This window comes from Rhinopithecus roxellana, chromosome 5, assembly GCF_007565055.1.
Source record: "Rhinopithecus roxellana isolate Shanxi Qingling chromosome 5, ASM756505v1, whole genome shotgun sequence".
Taxonomy (NCBI): Eukaryota; Metazoa; Chordata; class Mammalia; order Primates; family Cercopithecidae; genus Rhinopithecus; species Rhinopithecus roxellana.
Genome location: NC_044553.1, coordinates 39,831,586 through 39,853,338, shown reverse-complemented (window position 1 = coordinate 39,853,338; position 21,753 = coordinate 39,831,586). Strand labels below are relative to the sequence as shown.

The 21,753-nt window shown below is 38.6% G+C and overlaps 1 protein-coding gene across 5 annotated transcripts in view; it reads left to right on the top strand.

Moving 5' to 3' along the window:
• The first annotated feature begins 9,248 nt into the window (after positions 1-9,248).
• Positions 9,249-21,753, top strand: part of FAM214A (family with sequence similarity 214 member A) — a 98,478-nt gene continuing 85,973 nt past the window's right edge. For 3 of the 5 annotated variants that reach the window (XR_747780.2, XM_030930370.1, XM_010361378.2), the window contains exons 1-2: positions 9,249-10,196; positions 10,510-10,626. Coding sequence is in view for 4 of the 5 variants with exons in the window: in XM_030930370.1 (XP_030786230.1) it covers positions 10,611-10,626 (16 nt within the window). In the remaining variant the exon portion in view is untranslated. The remainder of the gene's footprint in view (positions 10,197-10,509; positions 10,627-21,753) is intronic. The other 2 variants (XM_030930369.1, XM_030930368.1) reach the window with 2 other exon arrangements.

The following is a 21,753-nucleotide window of genomic DNA, read 5'->3' as shown; positions in this document are numbered from 1 at the left end:
GAATTTCTCAACTGTGGGTTATTTTCTGAATACACAGTGAGTTCAAATGGGCCCAGGCTACCTTTCTCCATCTGTAAAGAGTTTCAAAATTGTTCCTTCTCTTTTGGGTGACATGATTGCCAGATCAAAAAGATATTTCTCAGTCCTTGTTTTATTTGACTTTTCCACAACAGCCAACATAGCTAAACACCCTTTCCTTCCTGATAGACCATGACACCAATATGTTCATCTACTCCCATGCAGCAGCCACCGTTTACAGGCTGATGGCTTCTGAGTACTATACCTTCAAATGAGACCTCATCCTGAAGTCCCAGAGCAGAATCTTTTTCTGTCTTCAGAATATCTGTCTAGATGCTATGGGTTTTTCAAACAAAATGCATCTGAAACTAAGTTCTTTTGGTCCTTTTCTCCCCCACCCCCATCTCTCAGTGGCCAATCTGATCTTTCTGTTATATTTCCTATCTTAAAGTACATGGTGACCTACCAACTATTCTGAGGAGGATGGATGACTGACCTCTCTTTCCCTACAGCCAGTCACCACCAGAGTTCTATCAATTCTACCTCCTAAAACTCTCTCCAGTCCGTCTTCTCTGCTCCATCCTGCTGCCATTGCTTTAGTTCACATTTACATGAGCTTGAGGTTGGATCACCGGAATAACTTCTTTGCTACCACCTCCCCCACCATTCTCTTCCCATCTCCATCTTCTGTTGTTGAAGCAATCTTTCTGAAACAATCTATTTGTTAACCTTTTATAGCTTTCTGTCATCTACAAGAAATTCCAAATTTGCTACTATAGTTACTTTGGTTTGCTGTTGCTGCAACAATGATGCATAACAAACTCTTCCAGAAATTAGCAACTTTAAACAATAACTTATTCTTATGAATCTATGGGTCAGCCATGGTGGTTCTGCTAATCAAAGTTGGGTTGATGTGTGAGTCAGCTCCAGTCCCTTCCATGTGTCTTATTCTCCTGGGAACAGCAGGTTAGCCCAGGCATCTGCTTTTCATGGTAATGGCAAAGACAACAACAGAGGAAATAGGCAAGGTTTCTTAAGATTTAGCTCAGAGCTAGTATACTGTCCCTTCAGCCTTATTCTCTTCATTAGAGCAATTTATGTGGCTGAACCAAGAGCTGGGACATATACTCTGACCTGTTAGTGAGAGGGACTGCAGTTACCTGCCAAAGGCATGGATGTGGGGAGGAATGAAGACTGGGGCTAATGCCAAACACACACACACACACACACACACACACACACACACACAAGCAAAACCTCTCTCTAATGCTGTACCTATTGCTTATGTTTAACCTCCTTGAAACTGACCTTCCAAAATGGCATCTTGATGTATTCTAACATGCCTCAGTGACATGCTGTTTCATCTGTGAAGAATAGCTTCCACCATCCTACCCCACTTTGCCTGTCAACCTCACTCTTTATTCTCCAAAATATAGCTAATATGTTATTTTCTTTCCTTAGCAGCCCCCTCTCCTAGAGAGAATTAACTTTTCCTTCTTTGTGCCACGTGTTCTCCTTATGCACGAATATTTTTGCTGTTACCAAACGAAATTGCAATTATTTATTAACATGACTGTCTCCCTTCTAGATTGATAGAGCTTTTGGGGGTAAACACTTGCTTTTCTAGTCTCTGTATTTCTAGGGCCCAGCAAAGTATTTGGCATACAAAGTTCAATGAATACAGAATTGAATTAAACTTATATTATACAGAAATGACATTTTGGAAATAAAGACCAATTATTTTGAATTGCAGGTAAAGAATTTGCCTGTGCAATTTGAAATAAGAGGGCTAATGTTCTCTTTTCTCTGAAGCATGGCAGCATGAAATTATTGAGAGCCAGGCATAGCAGAGCTTGCCTTTAACCATGGGTACTAGGGAGGCTGAGGTAGGAGGACTGATTGAGCTCCCAGGAGTTAGAGACCAGTCTGGGAAACACTGCAAGACCCCATCTGAAAATCCAAAAGGAAAACTGAGATATATACAATCAGCAAATAAAGGAATAGCTCCTAGAATTCTCTATGCCTAATTGAGCTTTGGGGTTCTGATAGAAGCAGCAGAAACTGGATTTATCAAAAAGGTACTACAGGTTGTTTTATCATGCTCTATCTACTACATGTGAAGAATTTAGTCTCAATTATGAGTTTTCCCATTTGTGAAAAGGGGTTAGGGAATTTCTGTAGTTTTTATGCATTCTTACAAATCTTTTTCTTTTTTAAATTGAGACAGTAACCGTAGAAAATATTTCTCTTACAAATCTTTTTGAAGGGTAGAACTCTATTCAAAAATGCTTTTCTGAAATACCTGATCAGTTTATATTGCACATTTTGAAATGGAGATCACTGTTGCTGTTTATATCTACTTTTCAAGTCCAATGTATGAAATCTTTTTAACCATGAAAAGTACTATTGTGGAATTCTCATTAGGATGCAATGAACTGATATATTCTGATGACAAGATGTAAAGGATCAGTAACTTCATTTATAAGAAACAATATCTCTACCAGCTCATGAAGAGTGAAGCTGCTTAAAGTGAAGTCTGCCCATCACTGCTTCTGAAAATAGCTCACACTGTTTGGGTAGGTAGTTCTGTGTGTGACCCTCTAACAAGTATGAAGAGAAAATTAATTTCTATGAAAACTCTACTGAACCTAAAGTGGGTGCTGTGGCTCATTTGTGTAATCCTGTGGGAGGCTGAGGTGGGAAGATCACTTGAGTGAGTCCAGGAGTTTGAGACCAGCCTGAGCAACATAGCGAGAACTCCTCTGCCATACCCTGGCAAATAAGTTAAAAAATGAGCAGGCACAGTGGTGGGCGGCTATAGGCCTACCTCCTCCAGAGGCTGAGGCAGAAGGATAATTTGCCCACAGGAGTCCAAGGTTACAATGAGCTAAGATACTCCACTGCACTCCAGCCTAGGTGAGAGGGTGAGACTCTGTCTCTAAAAAACAAACACCTGTAATCCCAGCACTTTGTGAGGCCAAGGCCAGGCAGATCACTTGAGCCCAGCAGTTCAAGACCAGCCTGGGCAACATGGCAAAACTCCTTTTCAACAAAGTACATAAAAATTAGCTGGGTGTGGTGGCATGTACCTTTAGTCCCAGCTACTCAGGAGGCCGAGGCAGGAGGATCATTTAAGCCTGGAAGGCAGAGGTTGCAGCAAGCCGAGATCATACCACTGCACTCCAGCCTGGGCAACAGAACAAGACCCTGTCTTAGAAAAACAAACAAAAAACAAAAACAAAAACAAACAAAAAACTCTACTGAATCTAGCCTGTTTTCAGAAGGGTTGTTCACCATTGTTCCTACTATATCTAGGTTGTGCCCTTACCATTTTGTGATGCATTCAAGTCTCATTAGGGTGCACTGAACCCTTGATAAGATAAGGGCAATTAAATGCCACATGACACATTAAAAAAAGAAAGAAAAAGAAAAGATTAGGGCAAGCAGCAAGTTTCCTTAGCCCAGAATTTGTACCACTAAAAGGCATCACTTGGTTGAGGAACATGGCTGATTTTCAAATGACTTCTGAGATGCTGGGTAAGCCACTGAGTCCCACAGCAAATAGAAATATTATGTAAGCTACATATGTAACTTTAAATTTTCCATTAGCCACATTTTGAAAAATTAAAAAGAAACTGAATATATTTCAAGTACTACCATTTCAACATGTGATCAATATTTTAAAAGTATCAATAGGGATATTATACATTTTTTTCACACTGTCTTTGAAATCTGCTATATATTTTATACTCACAGCACATTTCAATTTGTAGGTTCAGTTCTCATTAGAAATACCTGATGTGGAGCTAGGCACAGTGGCTCCTGCCTACAATCACAACACTTTGGGAGGCTGAGGCAGGAACTCTGCTTGAGCTAGGATCACACCACTGCACTCTAGCCCGAGTAACAGAGCAAGACCCTGTCTCTTGGAAGAACTTTAAAAATTTGGAGAAAAAAAAAAAGAAAACCTGATCTGTATTTAGATTTCCTAAAATCTGCAGTTAAAAAATTAGATTTACTTCTTGGCCTTTTGGCTAAGATCAAGTGTAAAAAAAATTAGATGCATATACTCAGTTGTTCCAAGCATACTTAGCTTTAAAAATGAGTTCAATTATTGAAAATTTGTTTGTTTGTTTTTAGAGACAGGATCTTGCAGTGTTGCCTAGGTTGGAGTGCAGGGGCACAATCATAGCTCACTGCAGTCTTGAACTCCTGGGCTCAAGTGATCCTCCTGCCTCAGCTTCCTGAGTAGCTAGGACTACAGGCTCATGCCATCATGCCTGGCTAACTTTCTAACTTTTTTATAGAGACAATGGTCTCCCTATGTTGCCCGGGATGGTCTCAAATTCCTGACCTCAAGCAAGCCTCCCACCTAGGCCTCCTAAAGTGCCAGAATTACAGCCATGAGCTACCATGCCCAGCTGAAAAGTTATATTTAAATTAATTAAAATTAACAATTCAGTTTCTCAGTTTCACTAGTCACATTTCAAGCACTCAATAACCACAGATGACTGTAGTTACTGTATAGGCCAGGGCAGTTCTAGAGAACAGTGACAGCCTTGGATCTTCAATAATAACTTGAATCTTTGTGCCTAGGCTGGTGCTATTCAACAAGGAAAGACAAAGGAATTGGAAGTCAGTCCATCTGCCCTTAAAATATAAAAGGAATATGCGGTTTAAAGATCATAAATACGTGTTCAGAAAAAAGACAGATGGTGTGTGTGAGTGTATGGGTTCTAAAAGACATTGTGAGGTGAGACTTTGGGCCCTGAAAGTCCAGAAGGGTTTCCATAGTAGTTGGGGGTGGGGATCTCATGTAGGGCAGAAGCCCAGTGTCAGGAAGGTGCAGGGTTTGGGTGGAAAATGAAACTAAGGGACCTGTAACAAATAGAGGGTAAGAACATATGCTCTCAAGTCATGCTCACTAGGTATGAATCCTGACTCTGCTACTGCCTAACTGCTTAAACTTGGGGAAATTATTTAACTTGCCCTTTCCTGTTTATTTGGTTATAAAATAGGGATATTTCATAGGGATGTTGTATTAAATGGACTAATATATAAATCACTCAGAATAGTGCTTATGACTTAAGTACTGAAGAAATTTCAGCAGCTATTATCTGAGGATGACTATTTGCTCTTTGGGGTGTACACATAACAAACCAGCCAGGGCTATTTGATTTAGAACTTATATCTTAAAGCACTAAGCCTAAGTGTATAGCAACCAATTTAAATTCTAAATGCAGAACCATTTCTCAACATTTCTGAGCCATAGTTTACCCACTTGAGAATTTCGAAATTATTTAACTTATTTCAGAATATTGTAGTAGAAATTAAATGAGCGTATTCAGGAAGCAGCTGCCTTCTACTTATTACGTATAGCTTTGGGAAACTTGTTTCTCTGAGCCTCAATTTCCTAATCTGAGAAATAGTTATCACCCTCTTTGGATCAAATACATAATATATGTAAAATGCTGAGCACAGTTACTGTCACGAAAAACGGCCATTATTATTCTTATAAAAAGACATTAAGTCTTGGTGGCTTAGAGACCTCCAGAAGCTCAGCAAAATGGTCAAATTAATTAAAGGTTTATCCACCTTGAAGTTTAGAGGCCCTTGTATTTCTAAGCCCTAAGACACTTATGCAGGCTGGGACCAGAAAGAATATATTTTTACTTCCTTATACCTGTGGTTTTAGAGGGTAGACAAACAGGAACCTCAAAAAAGAATAAGCCAGACAACCAACATATGTGAAGGTAGAGGGTTGTTTACAGAAGCCAATGCCTTAGCAATGACTCCATGATTTTTCTCTCTTAGAAATTAACTGTACTGAATTTAAGTGGATAATGAGAAACAATTTAGATATGGAAAAGATAGCTTGCATTTCATCTTGTTTCAACAAGTACTAAAAGTACACAGTTTGTTTTTTTAACTTTGCAAGAACAGATTTATTTATACATTTTAATTCTACTCATCTTTATTTCTACAATATTTCATGGTGAATAAGATGTACTGATTACCATCTTTAAAATAATATATCTTCATTTGATTCCCAACCACTTATTCATGATTATCCTCTAGCTGTGGGTCATAGAGTTGTTCTTTTAAGATACTAGAGAGATCTTAACATTTTTCACTCATTTACTGTAACTTTTACAGAGTTAAAGTTCTTCATGTTTGAGTAACCAATCAGAACCTCCATTCTCTTTCTTAGTCACAGGGTCATCTTACCTGTGTGTCTTCTGCCTTCAAACCTCTCCTTCTTATCAGGACATTAGTCAACGGATTTGGAATCTACCCTAATGATCCACCTCATCTTAACTTCATTACTGTACATATCTAAGTTCACATTCACAGATGGGGGATGGGAGTAGAACTGCAACATATCTCTCTCTTTTTTTTTTTTTTTTTTTTTTTTTGAGGGGAGAACACATTTCAACCCACAATGGGTTGCTACTATTATGAGACAACATATAATGTATACATTGCCTCAAAAGTATAATGAAAATGTATCATTTACAAATGAAATTTGTGCTACCCACCAATTTCTCACCTCTAGCTTTATCCCACTAGGGAGAAAATGCCAGCCAGTATTAGACGTGCAGAATATAGGCATGCACAAGAAAAGCGTATTAGAGAATACAAAGGTTAACACCAAGCTCCTACTTTATATCCAGTTCTTTGCTAAGTGCTAGGGATACAAGAAAGAAAAAGGTACCAATCCCTGCTCTGGGGGAGCTCATCCTGGTAGCCTGGACTGGTTCCATGACTTTGGTCATAGTAACAGCCTTGTATTCATAAAGTGAACAAACCAGTTATCCTCATCACCTTAATAAGTAAAAGAACTTAGAGACTGTCATTACAGATTGATCATACACCACCCATTTCAACAAAACCTGTAAAAGTTGAGGGGATGAAGATGAGTTGCTGAAGATGAATTAACGTTTTTTGAAGTTAGTTACTCATATATGGCTTTGGAACCCTAGGGGAAAGCAAAACGGAAAGCAAACCAGATGAAAAGAGGGTAAAGTTCTTGCCAGCTATCTTGATTCCCTTGCTTACCCTTACCCTTCACCAACATTTGTTCTGCTTACGTGCTCTGAGGTGTGAACAGAGCACCTTAGAGTGAATTGCCATTTCAAGGCATTATTTCCAAACACTCTGAACATGTGTTACATAATCATAGGATAAAAGAAAGCGATAACTATTGTCAGAGTCTAAACACCTCGTTTTTATAGGTGGAACAAAGATTTTAGAATATGACTTGATTAGGGCCATGTAACTGTAGTAGTACTGTAAGCTCGTTGAGAGTAGTGACCCTATCTGGTTTTGGTGACGTTTATATTCTCAGAGACTTGTATGTGCCTACCAGGTAGTATTCAGTAAATGCATATTATGGAATGAAACAATTTGAATAATGAGTCAGAAATACACCTTTTAAATACTTTTTCTACTGCAATAATGATTTCAGATTTTTGAAAAGGTTTAAGATTCTAAATTTAAAAAAGACTTGAGGTTAGTCTAACAAATGTTGACATCATCATTTACCCATGTGCTGTTAAAAAATTATTTAAGAGAGAATAGTTTGTGCTACAGACTAATAGTCTTGGCTTCTGCTCTCAACATTTCCTGGTCTTTTTACCTCTTTTGCATTAGATAGAGGAAGAAAGAAGCTAAACCAGATTTTACTGCCTGTTCACCCAGTAAGCCTTTTACAATAGCTGTTATTTGGTCCCAGCTGTTGTGCTAAATTTAGGTTTTTGGCTTATCTGTAACTGTTCTGTCTCCCATTACCAAGGTTAATTGCAAAGTGATTGTAGAACAAGTAAAACTTCAGTTCATTTTTTAAAAAACTGCATAATACAGTATTCAATAATATCAAAGTCAAATCCACTGGGATTTAATATTTGTAGCATTTTATAGATTAAAGAACTGTTGCCATTTGTCAGTTTCATCTTCATGATGCCAGAACATTTCAGAGAAAATGAAATGTTACCCTTCTGAATGTTCTCTCTGCTCTGATTAGATACAATCGTGGAGTTAAGGTTAACAATTTCAGTTGTACATGTTATTTTACTGTACATATCTAAGCAGTAGAAAATGTTACTTTTTAAATATTTCATGCTTTTTTCATAAGAACTTTATCTGAGGCCCCCCCAAAAAATAGAAGTGTCAATCTTGCACTATATAAAACTCTTCTGATGTGAAAATAATAGGCTCATTGTAAAAAAAAAAAATTAAAACAGAAAGGCACAAATAAAATCGCCTTAGACTTGTCCTAGTACTTTCCTGTTGTGATCCTTTTATGCAAAATTATATCTAAAAAAAAACCTTTTTCTAATGAAACCAAAGAGCCTTGCAAATTTTTACCTGTCTCCATTTGGGCTCATGCCCCAGATGTACTTTGTCTACAGACTGAGTAGCTAATAGCTGCAGCGCTTGTTAAGACTGTGTTTTTTTAAGTACAGCAGGTTCTTGTCATCTGTTTGTGTTTAAATGACGACAACATCACAACACGAAATGTCATCATGTCACATTGCTATAGCACAACAAAATTACAGCTCCCCAACAATAACATGCTGTCAAAGTGTCCTCCTGCCCATGAGTCAGTGTTTTAGAAGTTATGAAGATTATTTTTAGCACAGCCAGTGTCTTGGAAGCTTGGGTTCTGAATCCTACTAAAATCCTTAGTGATTTGGGAAAATCTAGGGTGGGGGTGGGCTTCCTGTTCTTAAATTATCCCACTCCCTGACCCGCATAGCTGCCCACCCTCCTGTCCCGGCCACATTAAACCCGGGTTCCATTATGCGCTGCAATCCACTTGGGGCTCGATCACAACTCTGCGCCAGCATCCCGTGTGGAGGAGGAGGAGGAGGAGACTATAATTATCCTCCACGTCTGGGGCAGGCCCTTGGATGACATCTCCCCAGTTACCCTGCGCTCTAATAGCGCAGCTCCGATTCCTAGTCTCAGAATCCAGGCGCGTCTCTGCTGGCTGGGGGAGCAGCCGAAGTGCCTGGGACCTCTCAGGCTTCCCGTATTCCGCCGGTGCCTCCCGGCCGCCATCTCCGGCGCCGTCGCAACCGCCGGGCACCTGCACCGAAAACCCGGTCCCAAACTAGCGCCCCGGGGCGAGCGGCGGCATTGCCATAGCAACCGGGCGCCAGGGCCGCGGAGGCCGCCGGGGAGGAAGTGACGAGCGGGGTGGGTTGGCTGTTGTTGGGACACGTGACTCAGGCAGTGTTTTGACAGGGCAAACAGCAGAGAAAGAACTGGCCGAGCGAGGGGGACGTGGAGCCCGGGCGCCAGAGCTAGAGACAGCGGGCGGGCAAGGAGCTGGCAGAAGCTCTGGGCAAGAGGGCCGGCTGGAGATACGGGCGGGGGAAGCCCGGGGGCCGCGGGGCTCCGGTGCCAGTCAGGCAGGGCGAGGGGCTGAGCGTAGGGAGCGTAGCGAGGCGGTGGCTGAGGCGCGGGTGGATGGCCACAGGGGCGCCGGGGAGCCGCTTCGGGCTGGTCGTCTCGGGTCCCCACGGTCCCCTGAGGCAGCCCCTGGGGCCGCTGCGCTCCACACTCCGCTCCCGCCGGCCCTGCGCCTCTCGGAGCCTGAGGTCTGAGGTGGGAGTGTGATGTGAGCCGCTGGGCGAGCGGTGGAGAGAAGTGCCAAGAGGAGGCGGGATTGGGACGAGAGAGGAGAGCGAGTTAGTCAGCAGAGGTCGGCCGAGGGAGCCGAGGAGCCGGCCAGCCCGAGAGCGCCATGAAAACAACTCTCCGGCAGGGAGAGGGGCAGGCGCGGCGCTCGGTGCGGCGGGGCTGAAGGAAATCCGGGGCCGCGGCGGGACGGAAGGGGCAAGCCCCCGGCTGTAAACACCTCCCCCGGAGCCGGCCGCGGAGGACTGGTTGGGAGTTGGTAGGGTCGCCCCGGGACAGCCCGGAAGAGTTCGTTTGGGGCTGGGGGCTGGGCAGGAGGAGGTGACTCGGGTTTCTGTGTAAACTTGGCCGCGGTTGCCGCAGGAAGGCTAGCCAGAGGGTAATTACACAGGTGAGGCCCGGCGGGGCGGGCGGAGCGCTCGGGAGGCGCAGGGGACTGGAAGAGTTGGCTGCGCCCAGGCACCAGGTGGAAGAATTTCCATACCAACCCTGCAGAGGTGCCCCTGTTCCCAGAGGCGTTTTTGTACGAAGGGGTTAGTTTGTGTTGCTCGAATCTTTTTCTTCTTCTTGCCTGTACCTCCAGGTTATAAATAGATCCTGCTTGGGTTCAGAGACTGTGTGTCAGAGAAGGACACATTGGCCTGGAGAGCACAGAGGCAGGGAAGAGGGTGCTCGATCCGGAGGAGATGGGGGAGGCGGTGCAGAGAGAGTTTTGCTTTTTTCAGACCAGCCGAGGGTGCTGTCACCGCAGTTGGTGCCAGGAAGAGGCCTAACTTAACAGTAGTTTACTTGCAAGGTCCGGGTATTAGAATAGGGCCAGATTAATTTTATTTTTATCTCTTTCAGCATTTTGAAAACGAAGCAGAAGCCGTAGAATCAGCGGCGAGCCTGTTGAAAGAACCCACACGTGCATTTCACAGCACTCTGGGTGAAAATTGGATGTGAAAATGAAGCCAGACCGAGGTAAATTATTTAAGTAGGGCTTGTTCCCCCACCCCCTTCTTTTCTGTGCCTCAATTTAGAAGTGTTAACCTAATTCTGCAGTAGGATCAACTATTTCTGTATCATATGTGATTATCTGTTTTTGTGATAGATTCCAGCTGGTGAGGTAGAGAAAGGCATATGGAAGAGAAGGTTAAGCTTTTTTAACAAAAGTACTTCTGAAACAGTAGCTTCAAGAGAGATTCTAGTGTATCTCAAAATGAAAGTAAAGAACGGTATTTGTATCTGTTGCCACAATACAGGTATTTTAGAGTTGTACTTGCTCGTTTTTAGGCAGTCAATTAACTTCAGCTTTCAAGAAGTTCATAAGCTTTTTAAACTTGAATGTGAACTTGATAAAATGAAGAGAAAACTTAAGATTTTGAGTTGATAAGTATTATTTTATTACTACTTTGATTAGCTGATTTTTGTGCTTTAAGCAAACTCTAAAAGTTTGCAGAGTACTCCAGTATTCAGTATACCAGCATATGGACAGTTTGGGCCACTGAAATCCCTAGTGATAAGTAAATGTCACTTCCTTTTTAAACCTGTATTTTCAGGATTTGTAAGAATATTATATACACTGTTTTTCAAGGATTTCAAGGTAATTGTTTAATCAGTCTTCTGATTAATGGCAAGAACCAATTTTAGAAAATGTTAATATAATAGTGGTTAGTAGTGAGAGCTTTTCAGTCAGATATGAGTTTGATTCCAAGGAACACTGTGAAGTGGGGATTATTTTATTTGGTAGGGGGCTGGACTAGATGACAGATTTCCTTCCAAATCCAAGTCTTTAGGATTGCAAATATTAATTTATCCAACGAAATTAGATGCTTATTTTAAAATTTATATATATTAAACTGGTTATTTTTCCATATATTTTTTCAAAGTGATTAGACAGATTCTCTGGGTAAAATAGGTCTGTTGAAATGCACCAGACGGAATTGGAGAAAACTGTACTTAATTTAGTGAGTTAAATTAGTTTTAGGTGTTGGCTATGATACACAATTAGGCAGCAGCTATGTATGTATCAAGTATTAGTAAGTGTATTGCTCCTGAGCAGGTTCCTTGTGTAGAATATACCAAGTTTAGATTTTTAGATTACATCAATGACTTTGGAAAAATGGCACCAAGGTTAGTAATTGAATCTCAGAATAAACAAGCAAATAAAATCAAAGTCACTATTTATTTTGAATTGTTTTGAAAAGTTGCTTTACAGTCATAAGCAGTTTTAAAAATAGTATTTGCAGCCAAAACTAGTGTTAAACACAATAAAATGTTTAGTTATGTACTGATACAGATTTTTAGGGAAAACAAATTTATTCATCAAGATTTCCAAAGAAGTTTTCACCTTAAAAATTGTAGCTTTCTTTAGCATTCTCAGGTAAAAATGATGGGATTGTGAGTTTAGTATTGTGATTATATTCCATAATAATAACATAAACCTTTAGACCCATGGCTTTTTTTGTCTTTTACTAAGACCAGTGTAAGTAATCTTTTACTTAGCAAACTAGTAAAGAAATATTGAAATAAGCTTTTCACAAATGTACTTACCCTTACTGTGCGCAGTGTAGTGTTATATTTTCTATTCTGTTTCACATTTTGAAAAATTGCTGTCACCACCCATTGAATTGATTTCTTCACCAATTAATGGGTCATGATGACCTGCAATTTGAAAGGCACAGTTATGGACAACTCTTAACAAGAAAACAATTACACTTCATTTTTTTTTTTTTTTTAGCTACATTGGTGTCTAAAGAACTATCCTATATAAATTACTTTTCTGTATAATTGAAACTTTTTAAACGTCAAAATATTTTCAGTTGTAATCATGATATATGGACACATTTTTAAAATGTTCATGCTTCTGGTTTGAGATTTTTTTTTTGTCTCTAGTTTAAACTATCTCAGCCTATCTTTTTTATTCTGATTTTTATGTTCCCTGGATATCAATAGTTTTTGTTAATATATTTATCCTTGCCACCTTTTAATTTTCCTGCTTTTGGTCTCTAAGCTAGAGAATGAGATAACCGTACTTAACACTAAGTTTTCTATAAGATGAACATAAATAGGAGAACTGCTCAGCTACTCATTCAGAATGTGAGTAAAGTGTGAATTTTAATGTAGAGACTCAGATACTAGTTTTGTGGGAGACAGCTGTACGTCAAAGAGTTAAAGTTTCTAAATAAATACAATAGCCTCTTATCCTACATGATTGGGTGTGATGGTTGGCTAACAGTAAAAGTCTAAGGTGGGGGTCAGGAAAAAAAGCTTAATTCTTTTTCTATTGACTGTCTTTTTATGGAAGGTATGGGGAGCATTGGTCAATTCTGCTCTCTATACCCTCCATAAAAACAAACTGATAGCCAATAGAAAAAATTATCTGAAGATCAGGAGTTTCTACTATATTTTCAAATAAGATGTTATGGTATAGCATGATAGCTACATTTCACAATAGTCGATAGTATTTTACTGTAAAGGTAAAAAATTTAATTTTAAGCAATAATATAACATTACTTGGGTAACACTGCCAAAGATGAGTCTTAGATGTTGTCATTAACAAGCTTTAGAAACAGACCTGTGTTTTTATACTTGTTCCATTATTTGCTTGCTCTCTAATCTTCATCACATAATCTCTAAGAGTCTCAGTTTCCTTATCTGTAAAATGGGAATAATTCCAGCTTCTCACAGTTAGAATGAAATATGACAGTGCTTGGCACATAGCAGGTGTTAAATAGATAATAGCATTTATTATGTTAAATAAACACTACAGATGCTTATATATTGGTCAGTTACAAGATACACTCAACAGAAGAAATAATGAAATGTTTAATAACCTAATGCTATTTTGTTTTGTTTTGCATTCATAGTGTTCAACCTGCTAAGACTTGAGCAGATTAATAATTTTTTAATATATAGTTATCTAAGAAAATATAAAAGCTACAGAAGGATACTTGCAGTATATGTATAATGTGTTTCTTTATATTGTCATTTGCTATTACAATTATGACTTCTATATGTCGAGGATGACATGGGTGGACTAAGCTTTCTGGAATAATTAGATTTTTAAGTGATGTTAACAGCTGACTAGAGCTGGGCAGCTGGAAAATTTAATGTTATTCCACCTTTGACTCAAGGATGTACAAGTTTGGACCTGGTTCTAGATCTGTGTGTATACTGAATACCTGGTGTTTCAAGAGAAGTCTAAAGTGTGGTCCGTGGCCTGTTGCGGTGACTCATGCCTGTAATTCCCAGCACTTTGGGAGGCTGAGGCAGGTTGATTGCTTGAACTTGAGACCGAGACCACTTTGAGTTCGAGACCAACCTGAGCAACATAACAAGACCCTATCTCTGTTTAAAAATAAATGTGGTCTTAGTGTAGAAGTAATTAAAAACATATTAGGTTATGTTGTAAATGTATTTCTAATTTTGTATTTTTGATATCTGAGCTTATCAAAACCACTATGAAAGATTAAGACCTATAAAATAAATCATCAATAAATTAGTAATTTAAATCTACTGTTAAAATTCATATTCAAAAACATTGTAGGCTGTTGATCTTTAAGTTAAAACTATTAGTACAAAATGTGTTCCACAAACAAAACACCAGACTAATTTTGGGGTTTTTGTTTTTGAGGTTAAAAGAGAGAAGTGCTTAGTTTTTTCCTCCATCTTGGCTATATTACAAATTTAGACATTAGCCTTAGAATTCCAGTGGTTTATGAACTTAACTGTACCATAATGCCAACTCTGTTAACCTCAAACAATTCACTCCTAGGCAGGTGAAATAGGAGGAAAGAAGTGTTAAGGACTAGAAAAATGTAGCAAAGCAATTAGGTGCATTGCTTGCTAAGAATAGTTCATTGTTAATTGATGTAAGTCAAACAAAAGAAATGGCAGATGTTGGAGAAGAAATATTGACTAGATTAAATAAAGCAGCCTTTTGCTAAATTCCCAGGTAGAGGTGGTGGTGATAGTATGAATAACAATAGCTAATACTTGTTCATACTATGTGCCAGGCACTGTCTTAAGTACTTCACATATATAACTCATTTAATCCTCACAGATACTCAAGGAAATAGATGCTGTTGTCATCTCTGTTTTATGGATAAATGAAACTGAGTCACAGAGAGAAGTCTGGTAATTTACCCAAGGTTACACAGCTAATAAAAGGGCATGCTCAAATGTGAAGTGAACTTGAGTATATGCTCTTAAGCTCCCTGACTGGTAGCAGTAACTAATGTTAAAATACCATAAGATTTTGGGACCAAAGTGGTTTAAAAATACTTGAGGAAAACTCAAAACAGGTATTTGGTAAGTATTGTGATCTTGGAAAGCTGCGTATCCTCTCTGCCTCAGTTTTTATCTTTACAATAGGGAAAGTAATAGTACCTCAGCTCATGGTTATTTTGAGGATTAAATTCATGTGTGTAATGTGCTTAAGACAGTGGCTGACACTTAGCATTCAAATATAAACTATTATTTCTGGACATTTTCTAAAGAAGAAGCCAGTCAGTTAGTGAAAGCTGAGGAAGACAAAAGAAGGGGGCTAATTCAGCTGCATGTTTTGTATATTCACTGTGATCTCAAGTTAAAAGCTGGCTACTGTTGGTCTTTCATCCATTTATGTTGATGAGTCCTGACATTAGTAGCTGTCAAATAATCACTGGCTTGATACAACTTCTGAGATTCAGATACTAAAGGGGTTGACATAGAAATACCCCGTCTATGTTTTTGCCTGTCATCCAGTAAGAAGGAGATGATTCAGTGGACTAAACTCTGTCATTTCTTTGAAGAATGAGAAAAAAAAATAATTGGAAGGCAGAACTGAGAGGCAAATGTGTATATAAGGAGAATGACTTAAAAATTGATTTTCTCTTCAAGAACTGAAGAAACCCATGGAGTCTGAGCATTCTGCATTGTGAACAAATGTAGGAAAAAAATTAGTTCTTAAAGAATATTTATATTTATTCTTTTGCCTTTCTCACCTTTGGATCTAATTATGAAAATGTTTTCACCCTTTTTGAGGCTGGGGATTTTAAAAACTGGAAATATTAAACTCAGACTAATAATACTGATTTTTTTTTTCGATAATGAAAAGGACAAAATTGTAGTACTTGGAAACAGTACTTCTTAGTAGGTGAACCAAAGTCAATTTGTTAATAGTCTTTGCTCAAATAGGTGAAAAATCAGAATAGCTCTTCACGTAAGACTTTTTCTTTTTCATGAGGCAGGGTCTTACTCTGTCACTCAGACTGGAGTACAGTGGTGCAATCATAATTCACTGTAGCCTCCAACTCCTGAGATCAAGAGATCATCCTGCTTAAACCTCCAGAGTAGCTGGGACTACAGGTGCACGCCACTATGCCTGGCTAATTGTCTTATTATTTATTTATTTTTTTTTTTTTTTGAGAGATGGGATCTCACTATGTTGCCCAGGCTGTTCTCACTCTCATGGGCTCAAGCAATCCTCCTGCCTCGGCCTCTCAAAGTGCTGGGATTACAGGTGTGAGGCATTGCACCTGGCCCAGACTCTTGCTTATGTAAAACAGGATGGAATAGGTAAAAAAAAATGCCAGTAGATAATAAAAAATAATAGACTAAGAGCCCATGTGTAATACCACAATTCCTGGTAATAATTTGAGTTGAGCTTTTTCATATTTCCCTTTCCATGTAAAAGATACTCGTCTCTTCCCCTTGTTTACCATATCCAGCCCCACTAACTGCCTTTTAGGTTTTTAAATACCACTCAGGATCTTGTATGCGCAATTCCTGCTGCCTAAAAAGCCTTTCTCCCCAGTCATCACATTGGCGGCTCCATGTCATTCTTTTGTTATAGAACTTAACTGTCATTTTTTCAGAGAGGTTTTCTGTCACTACCCTATCTAAAGTGCTCAGTGAATGTTAATTGCTGTCATTAATTAAATGAGATATCCCTTGTTATTCTGTGTCTGAGCAGCCTGTATTTCCTTCATAGCATTGACAACATTTTGTAATTTCTTTTGTTTATTGTCTGTCTCTACAGCTAGATTTTAAGTTTTGTGAGTCCAGAAACCTTGTCTCTTATTCACACTTGTATTCCCATCATTTAGTAAGCAGACTTGTACATGGTAGGTGCATAGGTGTTTAATACATATTTATTAAATGAAAGAAGACTTGTATGTCTCAGTGTTTGTGGAGCAGATAGGAATAGGAGCAGCTGGGTAGCAATCTTTGATTGTTTTACTGATACCAGCTGAAATTCTACCAATTTAGGGATTGGTTTGAATTAATGACTGTTAGGTTCTTATCACAATTTTATATAAAATTTTTTGGAAATACATTGAAGGATACTGTCCATAACTTACTTAAATAAGGGTTATATTTCGCCAGGCGCGGTGGCTCATGCCTGTAATCCTAGCACTTTGGGAAGCCGAGGCAGGGTGGATCATGAGGTCAGGAGATCGAGATTATCCTGGCTAACACGGTGAAACCCCATCTCTACTAAAAATAAAAATAAAAATTAGCCAGGTGTGGTGGCGGGCACCTGTAGTCTCAGCTACTCAGGAGGCTGAGGCAGGAGAATGGAGTGAACTTGGGAGGCGGAGCTTGCTGTGAGCTGAGATCGCGCCCCTGCACTCCAGCCTGGGCGACAGAGCAAGACAGTCTCAAAAAAAAAAATAAGATAAAGATTATATTTCTCAATTAATCATATCTTATGGAATTAAAACACTATAAAATATCTTCAAAGTAGGCAAAAGCCGTTTGGTGACAATGGTTTCCAGTTTATATACATCTGACTAACAGATGATTCATGCACAAACATTTGCTAGAAGCTCTCTGACGTCCACCCCCTGTGCTGAATTTGCTCCTGTTGCTGTTTCTGAGAGAGAGGGAGAATGTCTGTATGTTCAAATTAGTAAACCTCAGGTTTATGAGTATAAGAAAGTACAAGTCGGATAGAGTAATAGGAAAAAAAACTCAAAGGATTTATGGTTTAGATTTGGGACCCATTCTTGGACTAAGTCCCAAACCTGTTTTCTTATCTGGAAGATGTAGCTGGCCAAGGGTGTTGCTTCAGAGCTTCAACTAAGATAATGTGTCAGAGAACATAGTAAGCCGTGAAATGCTATATAAATGTGGACTAATTTACTCTGTGGGCAGGATTATTTGTATAGATGAGCAAAGGGCCAGGTCTTCCCAAACACAGCCAGCTGCATCTTAGTTGTATAACTTTTAGTTTCCTCTTGCTATCCTGACAGAAATTATACCAAACTAGAGATCACTTGGATTAATAAATGTATACTTAGTTATACATTTTTCAAGGATGGTTGAAATGATGGTCATATTTTAGTTTAAATGGTTTCCTTTTAGCAACCTACTATAATGCAAGAAAAGTTAAGACACTAAGCTTTTAGGATCGAATTTAGATTGAAATTCTAACTTCGGCACTTACTAGCCAAATGACCTTGAAAAAATTACACAGCCTTTCTGAACAACGGTTTTGTGTTTTTGCTCTAATATCATCAACCTTAAGCCTTGTGGGAAAGGTAAACTGAGAACATATGGTTTGGCACTTAACATATGCCTAGCACTGGGTAGGGATTGCTAAGTGGTTTCCTCTGCTAACAAGAATACACAACTTGGAACAGCTGCACTGAGGAAATGAGTGTTTCAGAACTCCGTTTTGAAAACTAGTTGTAACAAGCATAAAAGATCAATGGACACTTATTATGTCATTGTCAACTTTGTCTTCTGAAATATACAACCACATAGAAAAAAATCAAAACCAGCATTGAACTACCCAATCTTTAATGCAAATGCAATGGGAGAGGGAAAGTAGGTAATTTGGAACACAACCCACTGTTTCTGGGTGATAGTAGACCATAATGAACAGTTTAGAGCAGCATTAGGGCATAGAGTGAGGCAGAGGTGGGAACTAGAAAGAGGCTGATGGAAAATACAGAGTGGTGAGATGCTGCCCAAAATTGCTTTTTTCTTTATTTCAGAGTATTACCTAGGATCGATACAGTGCTTGGAGCATGGCCCTTCTGCTTCTGTGACCCAGAATTTAGATTTGTTCCATGATGCTGCAAGATGGCCATTATAGGTTAAGAAACCTTTGGTAGACTCTTCCGGGAATCTAATCATAACTTATGTTGCTTGTCAGTAATATATAAGCCTAAATAATGGTCAAACTTAAACATATCCCTTTTGGGAACATGACCAATCTGTATTTGGGAATAAACAAATTAATATTTAAAGTTTTCATATTTTGGTTTCCCACTCAACCAAATGTATATTCCTGAATGGAATTAATTTAGCATCAGTATCTGAAATTAGGCTATTTATAAAACTTTATCCTAACATCTAGAAAATGCATTTACATTTTCCATCACATTAGCAATTTTCTTTTGTGAAGAGAGATCATGGTTTGTGAGAGAGATCATTATCTAGTTGGCCATTTCTACTTAAATTTTTAACAGTAAGAGAATGTACAATTTTAGCCCTTGATATTCACAAACTTCTTTTTGTTTGTTTTGGTCTTAAAATAACTTTAAAGGTCTATATCATATTTGGTATGTTTGACAGAAGGATGCTGATATACAAAAAATTATTATTCATTTTATAAAAGAACTGACCATAGGATTTCTCTAAGTTACCATACTTTGCTTGCTGTACCATTATTATAATTAAAAATTTCAAACCCACTGAGGAGTTGAAATACTACGATTAACATCCATTTAGCTTTTCATAGATTAATTGTTAACATCTTACAACTTTTGTTGTATCTCCATATAAGTAGGTGAGATAGGTGGGTGGGATGGATAGACATGGAGTTTTGTTGTCTATTTTTTCTATTTTTAATGCAAAGCCTTTTTATTATTTCAAACTGCTACTTTTTTCAGTTGACACATTGCAATTGTATATATTTATGAGGTCCAATATGATGTTCCAGTACATATATGTGTTGTGTAATAATTAAATCAGGGTATTCAGCATATCTCTCACCTCATACATTTATCATTTCCTTGTGGTGGGAATATTCAAAAGCCTCTTCTAGCTATTTTGTAATATACAATAATTTAGGGTTATCCTTAGTCATCCTACTATGCAGTAGAACACCAGAATTTATTCCTCCTATCTAATTGTAACTTTGTATCTGTTGATCATCCTCTCTCTATTCTCTCCTTCGCCTTCCCCAGTTTCTGGAAACCACTGTTCTACTCGCTGCTTCTATGATAACAGCTTTTTTTAAGATTCCACATAAGTGAGATCATGCAGTATTTGTCTTTCTGTGTCTGGCTGATTTCACTGAACACGATGTCCTCCAGGTTCATTTATGTTGTTGCAAATGACAGTATTTTATTCCTTTTGTGGCTCTATAGTATTCCATTATGTGTATGCACGTGTGTGTGTACCACATTTTCTTTATGGACAGAGATTGATTCCATATGTTGGCTATTGTGAGTAGTACTGCAGTAAACATGGGAGTACAGATAACTCTTCAACATGCTGATTTCATTTCCTTTGGATATATATGCCCAGTAGTGGAATTGCTGGACGATATGGTAGTTCTATCTCTGATATGTTGAGGAACCTCTGTACTGTTTTCCGTAATGGCTGTAATAACTTACAGTCTCAACCATGTGTAACTGTTCCCCTTTTCTCCACATCCTTGCCAACATTTGTTTTCTTTTGTCTCCAGCCGTTCTAACCTGAGTAAGGTTGTATCTCGTTGTGGTTTTGATTTGCATTTCTCTGATTATTAGTAATGTTGAACATATCTTCATATACCTGTTGGCCACTCGTATAAGTTGCAGACATCTTGACACTTCAGCCCCACATACTACATGTATCCAGCAGTATGCTAGAGCTGGCAGGTACTGACTTGCAAGAGCTGATTGTGTACATTTCATTTCAACTCTACACCTAGTTGGTTACTTGAAATCAGCCATGGTAACGGTATTTATACCATGGAAATTGGCAGTGCTACAAACCAAGGCCTTTTTTCCTTTCTGAGCCAGTTGTTAAACATTTACCACCACACCACTGCATGTCTTCTAAAAATAAAAGTATTCTTCTGTATACCTGCAATACAGTTACTACATTCAAGAAATCTAATACTTACATAATAATGATATCTAATGTATAGTTTATACTCATGTTTACCTTGTTGTTCCAATAATATCTTTAGTCATACTGCCTTTTAAAGTTGTGCATTGCTTCCTTTTACAGAAATTGAGTTAGACCCTGATGTTAGAAAACATTTACAAAAGTTTTGGAGTACACCATAAGAATATGATTAAAAATTAGATCATGTAAATAGAACAGCTAAGTAATATTTTAGTAGATTTTTCCTCTAGCTTTTAAATATTATTTGTACAAAATGGATTAAAGAGAAAAGTGAATGTTGTTGAAATTCCAGATTTTATTCATCGATAACACATTAAAGAATTATATTTTTAAACCTAAAGTCTCAGGCTGACTGACCTCATTTCCTAGTGATTTCCAAGGTTCCCTGCAGTCTAGCCATATTGGTCTTGTTATTCTTTAGTCACTACAAGCACATTTGACACCTTGGGGCCTTTATATTTGATGTCTTCTCTCAGAATATAAGTCTCATGGCTCCTTTTTTTTTTTTTTTTAACTTGACTTTCTGCCATCAAGGAAGCCTTCTCAGACCATCCTTCGAAGAGTACAGCTAATTTATTCTCCCTTTACTCTTCATTACTCTTCCTCATAGTCCTTAACATTGTTTAACCTGATGTTCTGTGTTTCTTTTCCCCTCTCCCCAACAGGAATATAAGCTTCATGAGGGCAGGGAAGGGATTTAGTGGCATTTGTTCACTGCTGCATTTCCCTATACACAGACAGGTACCTGGCATTTAGAGGCTCTTCAATAAATGTTGACTGTTGAATGAACACTTGCATGCATTTTAATATCTTTGTGGTATAGCATAAAACTTATTACTTGACAACTTTATGCATTCTCTTTTCTGAGATGTGTTAGTTTAGTAACCCTAAGATCTAATTCTCCTCTGTCAGTTTTTTGCTTCTAAATGGGAATGTTTATGCCCACTTCACAAGGTTGTTGGGGGATCAAATGAGATGATATACATGAACTCC